Here is a 14,204-nt window from a genome sequence, read left to right as displayed (position 1 = left end):
TGTCTGTTGAAAGTGAAACTGAAGAATCTCGAACTTTGGATGACTCTTACTTGATATGATTTATTTAGACAGTAGATGCCTCGTAAATTAACTTCAGATATATTTCAATAATCCACATCCCCATAGACTGTGGATTTAGTCCCCATCACTTCCATACTTACTTAGGAAGGTGTTTGTTAATGGACAGTATGGACAGGAGTAATAATTACTGCAAGCAAAACTTGTTTCAATGTTCATATTGACACCTGACATTGTTTAAAGACACACTTTGAGAACAAAACCTTTAACTATAATTGCAAACGTTGGCCTTTAAAGTAGAGAATAATTACCTACTGACAGTCAATGCCTTTTGCGTTTCACATATCCTGTAAGCATTATTAGCCACAACTTGACAAGTTTCACAGCAGTTAATTGCAATATCCAAGTCAAAGACAGGTTTCGTGTGTATGTGGATTGATGATAGCACTGAAGAGCATGTCATGTTTATGTGAGCTGTTTTATGTCATACCAGAAAATGACTCCACAAGTCGATAAAAAATGACTAAATAGGACCAAACTGATGGGCTGTCATGAAAATATCATTAATATTCCTGTCCTCTTCTCTTGCAGCACGGGATAGAAGATCTGACGAACGGAGAGAGGACGGTGAATAAGGGCCGCGCTGCGGAGAGGAGCTGAGTAACTGTGACTGTTTCTCCTCGTCTGTAAGCCGGCGGGCTCCAGTATCACAGCTGATGACTGTCCCTCAGGTGGCTGGACCGCGAGGCTGAACAGGAAGTTTTTTTGCTGAGGGGGGCTTCCCCAGCTTGTATGTTGGTCACTTGCAGTTGCACTTGCTCACAAGGACCATGTGGTTTTCTCCAAGGAGAGGTCGTCTCCCTTCGCAGAACTGGCACAGTGCCGACAGTTGCTCCAATTTCAATGTGCCCTTGTGGGTGTTAAGTTTTTGTTGGTGCTTTGCAGCCGTGAGAGGTCAGAACTACCACCCCACTGTGAACACGCAGTATGGGAAACTCCGAGGGGTGAGGGTACCCCTGCCTAGTGAGATTCTGGGGCCCGTGGACCAGTATCTGGGGGTTCCCTACGCCGCCTCCCCCGTGGGAGAAAAACGCTTCATGCCCCCAGAGCCTCCTTCCTCCTGGTCGGGGATCAAGAACGCCACTCACTTTGCTCCTGTCTGCCCCCAAAATATTCACAACGCTGTGCCAGAGATCATGATGCCTATATGGTTCACCTTCAACCTGGATATAGTAACAACATACATACAGGATCAACACGAGGATTGTCTTTATCTAAACATCTATGTTCCAACTGAGGATGGTGAGTGCGTCGAGTAAACAGGATGAAACGAAACCTCTCCTCCCTACTATTCTGTCTTTGACTCCTTCTCGCTCTGCCTTTCCTCTGAAATTTTGTGTCACCTCTGTATTTTTGCGAGGAGCATGACCTGTTGTCTGGCGCATGCTGTGTCTGTGTCCATCATCTCAACCTCCCATCTTGACTTGATCTTTCATTTAGTCTTTTCATCAACTCTCCCCTTCCATGCCACTGTTAGAGGTTCCTCTTTTGATGACTAAATGACTTATTATTATTACTGAATAAGAAAAGAAAAGAAAAAATCTAATCGTACAAGAAGCAGATTGGAAATATTTGGTTCTCCTTCCTACCTTCACTGTCTTGACTGTTCTGGGGATATTATCCATTAGTGATTAGCAGCCTGCCTCATAAGTGAATGAATATCTACTCTAGGGTTGGTGAAATATTCTGTCTGGTACACGAGAGGCCTGTGGCATCAGCCTGACCTATGTAAGACCCTTTACTCTCCTTGCCTCATCCAGTTTGACCTTGCACAAAGCTAAAAGCAAGAGCAGGTTTTGTGCAAACGGTAAACAGATTGGGCTCCCCAGTGACTCACAAGATTTCAAATTTCAAGATGTTGACTCTTTTTAAATGGCCACCATTATTTCACCACTTGAAGGAGACCCACGCGGGGAGAAAATATGGGCTTGAAATGTTAAGTGCTCTGAGAATCAAATGGGCAATGTCAAAAAACACTTATCAGATTACAATTTGAACTGCAAAAAGTCTGACAAAAATCTAGCCTCTGCCTGCTTTGTGGTTGTAATGGGTCTTAAATAGAAGTGCATGTGAATATGGGCTTCCTGTGTCCCAGGATGCAGCAAATTCATTCCACCACTTTGGAATATTTCTGCAGCAACACCCCAGTTACTTTCTCAACAGGTCCTCTGTTGTTCTTGTTGTTGATGATGAATGGGAGGGTGGGAGGAGGAGGGGGCGAAGGAGAGAACAAGGGTGAAGAGGGGGGGTCTGACTCAGTCTGAGCTGTTGCATGTCACATGCGATCTTTTCCAGAGCTCTCTGTTATTTTGTAGTTTTTCCATTCATTTTACAGTCAAAAGAATATCCAAGGAATGTGCCAGGAAACCCAACAAGAAAATGTGTAGAAAAGGAGGTATGTAAAAAAAAGAAAAAAAAAGAAAGCCAGCACGGAACGAAAGAGAGGAATTGAAAGAGTGAAAGAGAGAGGAGAGTGATGGGTGCATCCTTCCAAAGCCGCCAATATCACCACCTATCAACTCCCAAATCAAAGTGCTAATTGGGATGAACGTGGGACTTGTGACTCAGATCAACCTTGACATGAGTGTAAGACATGAGTGTAAGAGATGAGTGAGCAGAAGTGTGTGTGTGTGTGTGTGTGTGTGTGTGTGTGTGTGTGTGTGTGTGTGTGTGTGTGTGTGTGTGTGTGTGTGTGTGTGTGTGTGTGTGTGAGTGTGTGTGCGCGCATACTTGCTGAAGTGTGTTTTTACGATGAGTGTCAAGTGAGTAAAAATGTAGGCCCCTAAATAAATAATGACACTGTTAAGCAATACATCATGATGTCTAAGAATAAGGTGTTTATTTGTTTACATGATTGTATGGCTTGTTCATGTTTAAAGGGTAATAGTCTTTAAAGGAGCTGTACTTGAAATGCTGAGTGAAAAGTAGGCTGGGATTGCCTCCACATAAAACTCACCGACCGTACACGCGAGACACAGACTTTTTTTTTCCACGGCCACATTCACTAACATGCAGATGGACAGTCTAAAAGGAAACTCAGATTACAACACACACAGAGGGAGAGTGACTTCTTTCTCTGCTCAGGACGCCATTAATCCACTATAACTGTACATAGCAAATATTTGTTTGTTGCTATATTAATGCTCTGAATGTTGAGTACAGCTCCTTTAATTTAGATACAAGTGTTGATTAAATCAGAGGCATGAGTGCAATACGGGCAGATAAAATTTGACTTGGTATGCAAAGAACTTTAATCATGTTTCAGACGGCTCTGACAGCACTTAAGACACCAGCTTATTGGAAGTATTTGTCAAACATGACATCAGAAAGTGTCTGAGACTCAGCCGTTGATTAAATTTACGCTAAAAAGTGGAGGGCCGCCACTCTTAAATTTATGATTCACAAATGTTCAAATAAGGGGTGGTGGGGCATTTTATTGGCATGATAGCTTTCATCCATCTATGTGGCAAAGGCTCAAACACACAGCCACTGGGAAACACAGTCCAATTTCATTAGCAACAGCTAAAATTTCACAATTGGTAACAACAGAGGGTTAATTTTCTAAGCGCGGCTGAAGGCACTAGAGGACCCCACAAGTAGCCTTAAGGCTCCACAGTAAAGATTCAGTTTCAGCTGGGGGACCTCTGCTGCTGATTTCCATGGAGGCAGGAGGAAACTACTGGCCTCACTCTGTGTGCTCGTACATTCTGCTTTGGTAAACCAATTTTGTTAGAGACAGACTGGCCCTCCAGGCACTTCTGCTTCTGAATTAGTCCCAGTTGTGGAATACACACAGAAATATCTCTTTAATATTCCCCTTCCACTTGGAATTTTTCAATTATCTTCCCCACGTTCATCATATGTTTCATATGTTGGTTTTGTGACACATTATTGTGCAGAAAGATGAATTGTTCCTCTGTCGCTATAAACTCAAAGGTTGTCATTTTCAGTTTTTCTTTATTTCAATTGCACCGTGTTGTTTTTTTTAAACTCCTTCTACTAATCTTGGCTTATGTTGAATTAGTGGTGCAAATGAAGCATAATTTATCCTTCTTAAGCAATGCAGAAAGCGAGCTCTTGAAGCATACTTTGTTTTTTTGTTTAATGGTTTCCAACAAGAAACTTAAAGTCTTGTTTGACAAATTCTAAGTGAATAGGGAAACAGTTTAACAGTCATCACTACCCTCAAAAAATATTTTAATTTCAATTTCAAATTGGTAATAATAAAACAAAGGGGTATATGTATTTTTTATTTATTATATTTTATTTATTTTTTATGTATTTGCACTGTTTTCATTAGAGATCTGTTTAATGCAGTGGAGTCATACACACCGTGCATATTCAGTTCTAGTAACACCTCCACCATCAATTTTACAATCTGTATCTCTGTGAATGTGCTTCGACTGAAAGAAAGAGTCATTTAATTTCAGAAAGAAGTATAGTATTTAACTCTTGGGATTGTTGCCAAGCAACATTATGCAGTTATTTACAGAAGTGGTCCTCTTACCTTGCATGAAGCCCCTTCGTTGTAATGGCGATGCCTGTCAAGTGACAAATATACGTCAGCCAAGGACCCTGTAACATCACACGTGATCTTAGATTCTGTTGTTTTATGAGGCAAGAGGCTAGTATGTAATTTGTGATTTGTACAGTGTAGAGCTTATGTAAATATTGCACGCAATCTTCACTGTAAGTTAGAGCAGTGGTGGTAAGAATATATATGTATGATTTGGTTTAAAGAAACAATCCAGATATTACAACAGATTGAGAGAATATTCCTTATAGAGCCTGTTCTATTAGCATCCTATTGGGCATTGTGAAAGGAAACCACTCAATGTGCTGATATTAAACATGTTTTCCATTCATTTTCTTCCATTAAACCGCACAGTAGTGATTCAAAATATTGTAGATGTTGTGCGGCTGATTTCGTCTGTGCAAAATCAGCAGACCATTGGTCTTTGTTCAGAAACAAATTGATGTTTGCACTGACTAAAATGTAATTTCGAGAATGTCTGTCACTTCCTTTTGCTTGACTAGTGCAGCACTACATACACATCCAAGATGTCCAAGGAGGTAGTCTAATGTGCAAGATCAGCACTGTAGCCCACTGCTCTCTCTGAAGTGGCCTTATAGTGTGCACACAGGACACAGAGCAGCAGACATTGGAGCCTTGGTTATATCACGCAGTCATTTTCTCTTCTCTGAGTCAGAGTGAATGGAGTGAAGAGAGGGGTAATGATGTGCAGGGACACAGCTAAGCGCTATTCAGCCTCAGAGTGCTAGATTGGCTTGAGATGGGTCATTTTACCGGGACAAACCATGATGAGGTCAATCTTTATCTTTAAAAGAGGATTACATTGTTAAATTGATTGACAAACTTTAAAAGAGAGCTGTTAAATCACATCCGGAGTGCCTGTGTCCTCACTGTGCTGCATGCTGCCTGTTAATGCAATATGCACATTATTTTGTATGGGGTTTTACAGCACGCCTCTGTCACCGCTTGTAAAAAATGTTCTTAGAGTCCTTCACACTGATCTCTCTGATAACACAGCTTCTGAGAGACACTCTGAGATCAACCTTCCTGACTCCTAAATTCATCCCTCATCATGAGGCTATTTGAGATAAGTGCAGCAAAATCTGTTGTACGTTTTGGCCTGATTTGGACCACTCAACTATCATTCTTATGCAGCCCTCACAGGCAGCAGGCTGCCATGTGTTACGCAGCCCAGTGCCAGTACTGAACAGCCAGATCAGTTGCCAAACCTGTAGATTAACTACCCCAGCAGAACCATGGGACATTTTTTCCTCTTACCAGATGACCTCCAGATGCTAGAGAGCTGTGAAAACTGTGAAAAAGCCCCAATCCTGGTTAGAATGCGTCTGGGCCATAGCAGACAGTAACACACCATGGTAATCCCGTTGGTTGGCCGCCTCAACCCTGCCTCGGGGAAGGAGGGGCTGCTCCCTGAGTGCTGCAGAGGAAATCTGCACGCCAAGCAGACAGCATAAAAACTTTCCAAGAAGACAAGAACAAATATTGGCTTGTGACTTGAAAACACAGCGGATGTCTGCTTTTGTTTGACAGAAAATGACTTCCATGATTGTCTGTGATCATCTATTTGGGACAGTTTATGACCCAAGGGAGTCAGATCCAGGCTGATCCAGCCACACTGACTTTAAATGCAAGACGCGACCTAAGCAGGAAGTCCCTATTCAGAAGTCTCCTGCTGCTGTGCTGTCCAGCTTCCACAGTCAATCCCCGGCTCAATATCTCTGTTCTGTTCTTTGTTTATCCTAAACTAAAAAGGAATAGAGGACACAGCCTATGGAGTATTAAACCCTGTTCAATGGGGAATCGCTAGTTATGTGTTGCTTCTGGTATCTGTAAGCTTAGGTCCAGAATACCGACGGCAGAGTTTTTTATGGCACTTGTAAGTAGCTTCTATTAAATTGTCTTTTAAGTTACAATCCATCAAAGAGTGAATTAAAATAATGGTGATTGATCATATGATCTACTAATGAAAGGACTTCTACTTTCCTTTTTGCAGAGTATTCCAATTTTAGTTTCTGCGGCGATATACACAGGCTGGATGTAAATAAGCCGCCATGTTAGTGATTCTACTGACAGTGGTTGGTCTGTAGATAACAGTTATGCTGCGTTCACTTGTAATTGAAAATCGGGAACTTCAACTTCTGAGTCAGGCTTGTAGTAAGGACAGAAGTCTAATATGAACGTGTGTGTGTGTGCGTGTGTGTGTGTGTGTGTGTGTGTGTGTGTGTGTGTGTGTGTGTGTGTGTGTGTGTGTGTGTGTGTGTGTGTGTGTGTGTGTGTGTGTGTGTGTGTGTGTGCGTGTGTGTGTGTGTGTTTGTGTGTGTGTGTGTGTGTGTGTTTGGATACACACACACAAGAGGGTAACATGTAGGGGACGGACTGAAAGTAGAGAGGTGAATGAGTGTCAATAAAGTTTACAAAAGAGCAAAAAATAAATAAATAGTAAACACACAGTCACCTTGAATCTGACAAGATGGAGGCTCTGAGAGAACACTTTCGCCTGCAGTTACATCTTGTCAGCTTAAAATGCCGCTTGAAACAACATATCTCAATTCTTATGGAGTACAACTTTAATGATACAAACCTGTGTTATGGCTGTATAATAACATGCATAATTGTATTTACACATTTTCTTGCAATACAGGCTGATAAATTTGGTATTTCTGGGATCTTGGAATTATCTTGGAGTTGCCTTCTAAACAAACAAAATGTATACATACATTTAGTATTTCTCATCGAAATGCATCGCTTAAATTCTTAAGGTTCAACACACAAGCATGAATTTCTTTTTTTTTCATATTTAAACTCGCTTACAGTCTTCTTCTTGACTGCCTTTGGTAGTGTTTCTTTGGCAGTTTTCAAGCCTTTTATTAGACAGGAGGAGCTGTCTCAAGGAGCTTCAACCTCTTTGCATGGGGCGACTGCTCTAACCACCCCTTTTGGTGGTGTTTTGCCACAATTCTTTTTGTTTTACTGTCCCAATTTGTGTTACAGGCTACATACCTGCATTGTTCTGGCTTTCAAAGGCTTTGAATGAATCTGAAATCAGTAACGACGCTTTCAACTGAGGTAAATTGTGTCTTACAGAAGATTAAGAAGCCTAAAGCCTGCTAGTCTTGATTGTTCATGTAAGGTATTTGTGCAGTATCATCTTTTTTTTCCTAATAGGGGGAATAAATAGTTCATTAGGGATCTAGAACAGAGTTAGGAGACCCCGGTGTGTTAGGCTGCCTCTATACTCAGAAGCCTATGGTCTCTGTTAAACATGTCTCTTTCCATTATCAGGCTGTAGACAGGCAGAAAGACAACTTGGCTGCCTTTTATTTATTGTTTTTTATGGGTTTTTTTATTTTTGGAACAGCTGAAGCGCAGTGTGAGTTTTGGCTGTCCTTTACTGCAGGATTACAGCCTCCTTAACCTTTTAGCTGCATTCTCCATCATTCTCTCTTATGTGTCCCTCCCAAGCTGTTCCTTAACCTCTACACTGGGAGAACGATTGAGAGAGATGGTGACCGACAGAGATAGAGAGAGAGAGAGAGAGAGAGAGAGAGAGAGAGAGAGAGAGAGACACAGGAGGAGAGATGGATCTGTGCACTCTGAAAGAGAAAAATGGCCACCTGAGGATTAGAGACTGAATATAACTGCTCTAAATTGTCAAGGCTGCAACATTTCACATTTCACTAAGTCCCTTTCCACATTCTGACCTTTCTGATATTTAACTCTAAGGCCCATCTATTGTCAGCAAACCTTTTTCCAGCAAAGGAAAGGCAGTTAACATTCAGCCCTTCCACGATGTATTGAGTGAATTTTGGATTCAGTCAAGAAGTCTCTTGAGTCTGAGAGCACTCTATAGCTGTTTTTGCGTGTGTGTGTGTATGTGTGTGTGTGTGTGTGTGTGTGTGTGTGTGTGTGTGTGTGTGTGTGTGTGTGTGTGTGTGTGTGTGTGTGTGTGTGTGTGTGCATGCGTACAATGCGTGCACGTGCTAAACCTCTACAGCCAACTACTAGAACGTCTTTTGTTTGCAATTCCATCCTGCTGAAATGTTAAATTTCAATAGCCTTTATGTAACAAGTAAGCCCATCAAACAAGGTTCCTTTGAACCTGATTTGATAAATGCGACAGGTTTCTATTTTGCCTGTCAAGGAACATGAATAAAAGCAGTTATTAGAGATGCCGCCTGTTTTGAAGAGATGCAAATGTCGACTCCTGGAGGCCGGCTAAGCAAAGAAACTTGTCAATTCATTGTAGTTTTGTTTGAACATTGCACTCTGTCACTGCGGCATCACTTTAAAAGATTCAAGGTCAAATATAGGCTTGCTTGCTGAGTCACTGCAGATGTCACATGTTTCACAGCTCCTATTATAGATCTAGCATTTGACACACACAGGCTCACAGACAACACAATTCAAAGTGACAGAGCTTCCCTGTCGACACCTGCCATCCAATCTATGCCTGTCTGAAGCACTATCACTCAATAACATCATTGTTTTACCATGTCAACGGCACAGTGAACAATAGAATAGCCGCAATCACTAACAAGCTATAAAGGAGGCTGTTTCAGCAGGTGAAGCATTTTTGTTTGAGTGCTGGCCGTTATTCTTCTAAAACATTTTTGTAGGCTCTCTTGAAGCCTACATGAGAGAGACATGACATCTGGTAGCTTAATGGGAGTCATTTCCTACACAGGAACAGGAAGACGCTCCTGACTGACCTGGTGCTACTATGAAATTTGTTCAAGTTTAAAGTTCCAGAATCTGAGACTAAAGCCATTTTTAGACTAAATTTAGCAGTTCTTATTCCTTATTCACTTCAAATGAGATCACTGGGTTGGCAGTAAATATGACGGTTTAGATTTTTCTTTTCTGACCAATAAACGACCCCCATTAACTGACGAGCAGGCAACTGCAATTGTCATGTAGCTGTCTGTTGTGCACCATCCAGCAATCGGTCCTGAGAACCATGAACTTAGCAAAATGAGCTGTGTTTTAAAGTTGTTTTTTTAAGCTCTCTTCTCCTTTTTTTTCTTGCTCTGTGGATTTTTATAGCAGTTGGCATCCATGAGTTTCATTACTACAACCTACTGTTATCAAGACTGCCCGCAAAAGTGGTTTTAAGCTCCCCAATGAGCTATTCCAATAAAAGGCATGTGTCGTTGAATGCGTCCCCTCGATTAGTTGTAGTTAAGAAATAGATTGCATAGCCTGTTTTTCTTTCACCTCCTGAATCAAATACATTCAAACGCATGTTCCAGATTACCTTGTGACGTGAATTTTTGCTCATTCTGTGGCAATTGTTGCAAAAATATCAACAAACATTTAATATTTCAGAGTTATTAAATCTAGTCTTGTAAGGTTATGAACCGCTGTGGCATCTGATGATGTATTGGCCTGATTAATAATTGAATTTTATGGTCTCACTTAGGGCTGAAACAGTTAGTCGAGTAAATCTGAGGCAAAATCTTTGAGGATTCGTATAATTCTTATTTTGCGCGTTATGCGGCCTGCTCAGCGCAGGGATCATTGTTCCACTCACACCATTTTTGCGGATGCGCACCACTACATCTGGATTTCAGTTGCCGCAATAACGGAGGGTGAAGATAAAAGAAGGCAACAATGTCTTTGATGATTCAGCTTCTGAGCTGAAAGCATCCCGTTGTTAATGCCGCTTCGCTGAGCGCTGCTGTTTAACAAGTGACCCTGTTAACTGGCGAGTGTGTCTGCGGTTGCCGTAGTGACTGCAGTTGTTAAAAACAGAAAGATAATGGGAGAATGCTGTCCCTGTGAATGCCTCTACGTTTACTTTTTCATGACAATGCAGTGTTTCCCCTACGTTTACAGCATTTGGGGTAGGGGTTACAACTGTTTTAGTTGTTTTTTGTAGGAGTGGAGCCTCTTCCCAAACAATTTACCAAACGATCTTTGAACAAGTGAATCTCCAGCGATGTTGGAGTTTTCTGAGAATTATAAACACACAGCCATGTAGAGACAGAATGTACACGCTGTCCTGTAAATAAGACAAATAACGTAAAGCTGTATAGTTTTTGAAACCTTTTTGAGTAAACACATACGTCAGGTAGAATTGTACGCACCACTTTGAATTGTTTAAATAGTAACTTATTAATTTTTAATTGCCTACAGCAATAGAGTATTGCCTACAACACACACACATCTCGTCTCTCTCTCACTCTCTCTTTCTCTCTCTCCCTCACAAGCGTGCACACACAATCACAGACTAACTCACGCATCCACCCCTGTGTTAGATTGCCACACCAAATAGGCCTATCCCAGACATAATATATTCTTTATTAGTATTATTAGGTTTGTAATAACGCAAAATTAAAATTATTTATTTATTTTATTTGCAATTTTTTTTTTTGTCCGATTACTCAATTCATCAATGGAATAATCGGTAGAATACTCGATTTCAAAAAGGTTTCATGGCTGCAGCCCTAGTCTCACTGTTACCTGAAATAACATACCCCACTATATTTTATTAAGCGGGGTTGTTTTTGTGGACATGCTACGATAGAATTCTATCATTTTTTAAGGCTTTATTGACATCAAGTCAAGGAAACATCTGCAACAAAAGTTTACATGTTTGTTGTTAAAGGATGATACATTTTGATTGCAATCACTTATGACTGAAGAGCATGTGTCTTACCACACCTGGCAAGCCAGTCACATTACCCTTTCCAATGGCTAATACAAATTAAAAGTCTGCTCCTGCTTCCCCACAACATATTTATTCATTCATTTGCCAAATTATTAGATTGTACAAGGTCACTGCACACTGTGGAATCAACAAATTCAAAAGGGCTCTCCACTTTTAGAGTTTTAATGTACTCAGTAAATGTCACGACACTCAGCCTGTTACATTATGCAATATATTGCATTGCATCTATCAATTAACAATGGATGAGGCGTTCAAACACGGTGGTGCATTCATTCAAATAAAAGCTGTTTAACTAATGCCAAAGAGGTTTCTCTTGCTGCTGACTTCGTCCAAATAACTGGCTTGTCCACAGGAAAGACAAGACATCAATAATATTTGAAAAACTTTCAGTGACTTGCAATTCGGAAAAGAGCTACTTCACCAAATTTATTTCACCAAACAGCCTTGTCTGTGGATCATCCTCTAGGGACCTGGCCTGGCATTGGTAGACTTATTCACTTAAGCGTTAGCTCACAACTGTATGATGGGATTATATCATGGCTAAGGGGCGTTACTCGACCCGACGCAAAGCTATTGTTTTCATAAAACGGTTACCAAACTATGGCAATATTAAAATGATGGACATATTCCAATTTAAACGGTGTCTATCAACAAAAATCCTCCATAAAGCATTGTTCTTACAAAGAAATAGGCCCTGCTGGCCATTTAGCCTGTTGCTGCCTTGTTAATTTAACCGCACGTAGCCTAGCATTAGCATAGCTTGTAGACATCTTGAAGTTTCTCAAACTGAATAAAGACCACACATATAAACACTAAACTGCTTTTCTAGCTTAATCCTGTTGTAACTAAGATATCTGCTGAAAAAAATAATTTATCTATGGACAGATTTAGGCAACAGATACCGTTTCTACTGCCCATTTAGTCACCAGTCAACTTAAGCTAACGTTAACTTGTAGACATTGCAAAGTTTCTGAAACTGAATATAGACCACACATATATCCCAGATCCTGTAAAACTGCAAGACAGAGGCGTGGGTGGATGTGTCAACACAGAGAACACGTTTTGTTATGTCTGTTATGTATATGCATAATATTTAATCACTTAGAACTGCAACAGAGACCCAATTTTAAAATCAGTTAATTTTCTCAGGCATCTTTTGGTTGAAGCTTCCTCAGTGTGTGGATGTGATGCTTTTCTTTGTAATATTTGATAGTAAATTTAATATATTTGGGTTTGGACTGTTGGTTGAATAGAACAAACAGTTTAAATACAACTCCTAGGGCTGTGAGAAAGTTAGCTGGGATATTTTCACTATTTTCTGAAAATATTTAATGATTGTGCAGATTCATGGATAGTAAAAAATAATTGTTAGATTGTAAAACATAGAATGACCAAGAACAAGGAATAAAATGACCAGATAGAACGCTTTTTGTTCACCATCAGAAATGTTGTTTAATCAATTTGTCACTTGACAGACAAATAGTTGGCAACAGTTTTGCTATTTCATTTTTGAAGTCTTTTTTTAAGCAAAAATGCAAAATCAGTTGGTTCACACTGTTCAGATGTGAATACTGGCAGATTTTCTTCATGTTCTGTAAAAGCATGCTGAATATCTTTGGGTTTTGGACTGTTGGATAAAACAGTCACCAAGTTCAGGCATTTCAGAAATTATACACAGTGATGGCAGTGATGGAGAGAAGAAGCCACTTTGAGAAAGGAAGCTGCAGGGTTTGTGATAAGTGTGAAGTGTTCAATAAAGGGGCGTTATGAATCCCACAGCACGAAGCTGGTGGTAGAACCGACTTACTAATGCATCTATAAGAACACGTTCTTTTAAAGACAGAGCTGTCATAAAGGTAGTGCACTTGTTGAGGTTCTGAAAGTTACTTTAGACAGTTTCAACTCTGGCCTATGCTGTGACATATAATATTTATGCATATGACCATGTAACCTATATGTATGTAACCTTAAACCCCACTAAGCATTCAACACACGTATTTTACTTAAGTCTTGGGGTTGTTGCTTTGTCAAAGAAACTATTGCTTTTTATAGCTAATTTCCTCACCTTTAGATTAGGTTATGTAATAATTGTGTTACTAAACTACAAAGACAGCTTTGTTATGTATGAATATGTTATATGTATAATACTAAACTGCGTTGCCAGCTCAATTCTGTTATGACCATGTCATCTGCAGAAAAAAAACATTTTTCTGTGGACAGATTTAGCTACTACCTCCGTGAACATGTAGGGTTAGCTTAAGCTAAGGATAATACTCAGCCACCACCATGTCACCGACACACCGGCCCAGCTGATTGACATTTCCAATATCAGAGAGCGTTGTATAAATAAGGATAACCAATGACTTTATACATGTATTGAAAAAAATAACACTAACTGATCACTTTGTAAATATCTTGAAATCTTCTGCAGGTTTATGTTTAAGCCCCTACACTGTATAAAAAGATGAAAGCAGAGTGGTATACAGGAATTATACCACAGCTAGCAACCAATCAGGTTGCCTGATTCGAGCCATCTGTTTTATAAATTCAACTAATTCACAAATGTGTATTAGCGTGGGGCTTCTCAGTTTGTCATTGTATTTCCAAGGGGCATTATTGGGGTTAAAAAATTCCGAGAATGTTCCAAGTTGGAAACTGTCCATAGAAGTAACAGGAATTTATGGAATTTCCCCCCAAGAAATTGTTAAGCCATGGACGCAACCGGATCACGACGTATCTTGTCTCATGATCGATGTAGTTAGTAGATGATAGCTTAAACAACCATGTGATGTTAGATGAGGTGATGTTTGTTTCAACGCTTTGTTAGACGCTAGATATCTTATGGAAATCATGAATGCTTCAGTACATTCCATGACAGTCAGCCCATTAGATTTTGATATT

At 40.2% G+C, this 14,204-nt stretch overlaps 1 protein-coding gene across 8 annotated transcripts in view; it reads left to right on the top strand.

Moving 5' to 3' along the window:
- Nucleotides 1–1,199: 1,199 nt before the first annotated feature.
- nlgn3a (neuroligin 3a) overlaps nucleotides 1,200–14,204 on the top strand; it is a gene marked incomplete at its 3' end in the record, with an annotated part of 97,288 nt that continues 84,283 nt past the window's right edge. For 4 of the 8 annotated variants that reach the window (XM_083914694.1, XM_083914699.1, XM_083914693.1 and 1 more), the window contains exon 1: nucleotides 1,200–1,320. In XM_083914694.1, the coding sequence (XP_083770820.1) occupies nucleotides 1,215–1,320 (106 nt within the window). In that variant the 5' untranslated portion in view covers nucleotides 1,200–1,214. Of the gene's footprint in view, nucleotides 1,329–2,413; nucleotides 2,474–14,204 lie in introns of all 8 variants that reach the window. The other 4 variants (XM_083914697.1, XM_083914692.1, XM_083914696.1 and 1 more) reach the window with 2 other exon arrangements.

The sequence above is a fragment of the Echiichthys vipera genome (genome assembly GCF_963691815.1).
Source record: "Echiichthys vipera genome assembly, chromosome: 6".
NCBI lineage: Eukaryota > Metazoa > Chordata > Actinopteri > Perciformes > Trachinidae > Echiichthys > Echiichthys vipera.
The sequence above is the reverse complement of the archived record's forward strand: the minus strand, read 5'-3'. Positions and strand labels throughout refer to the sequence as shown.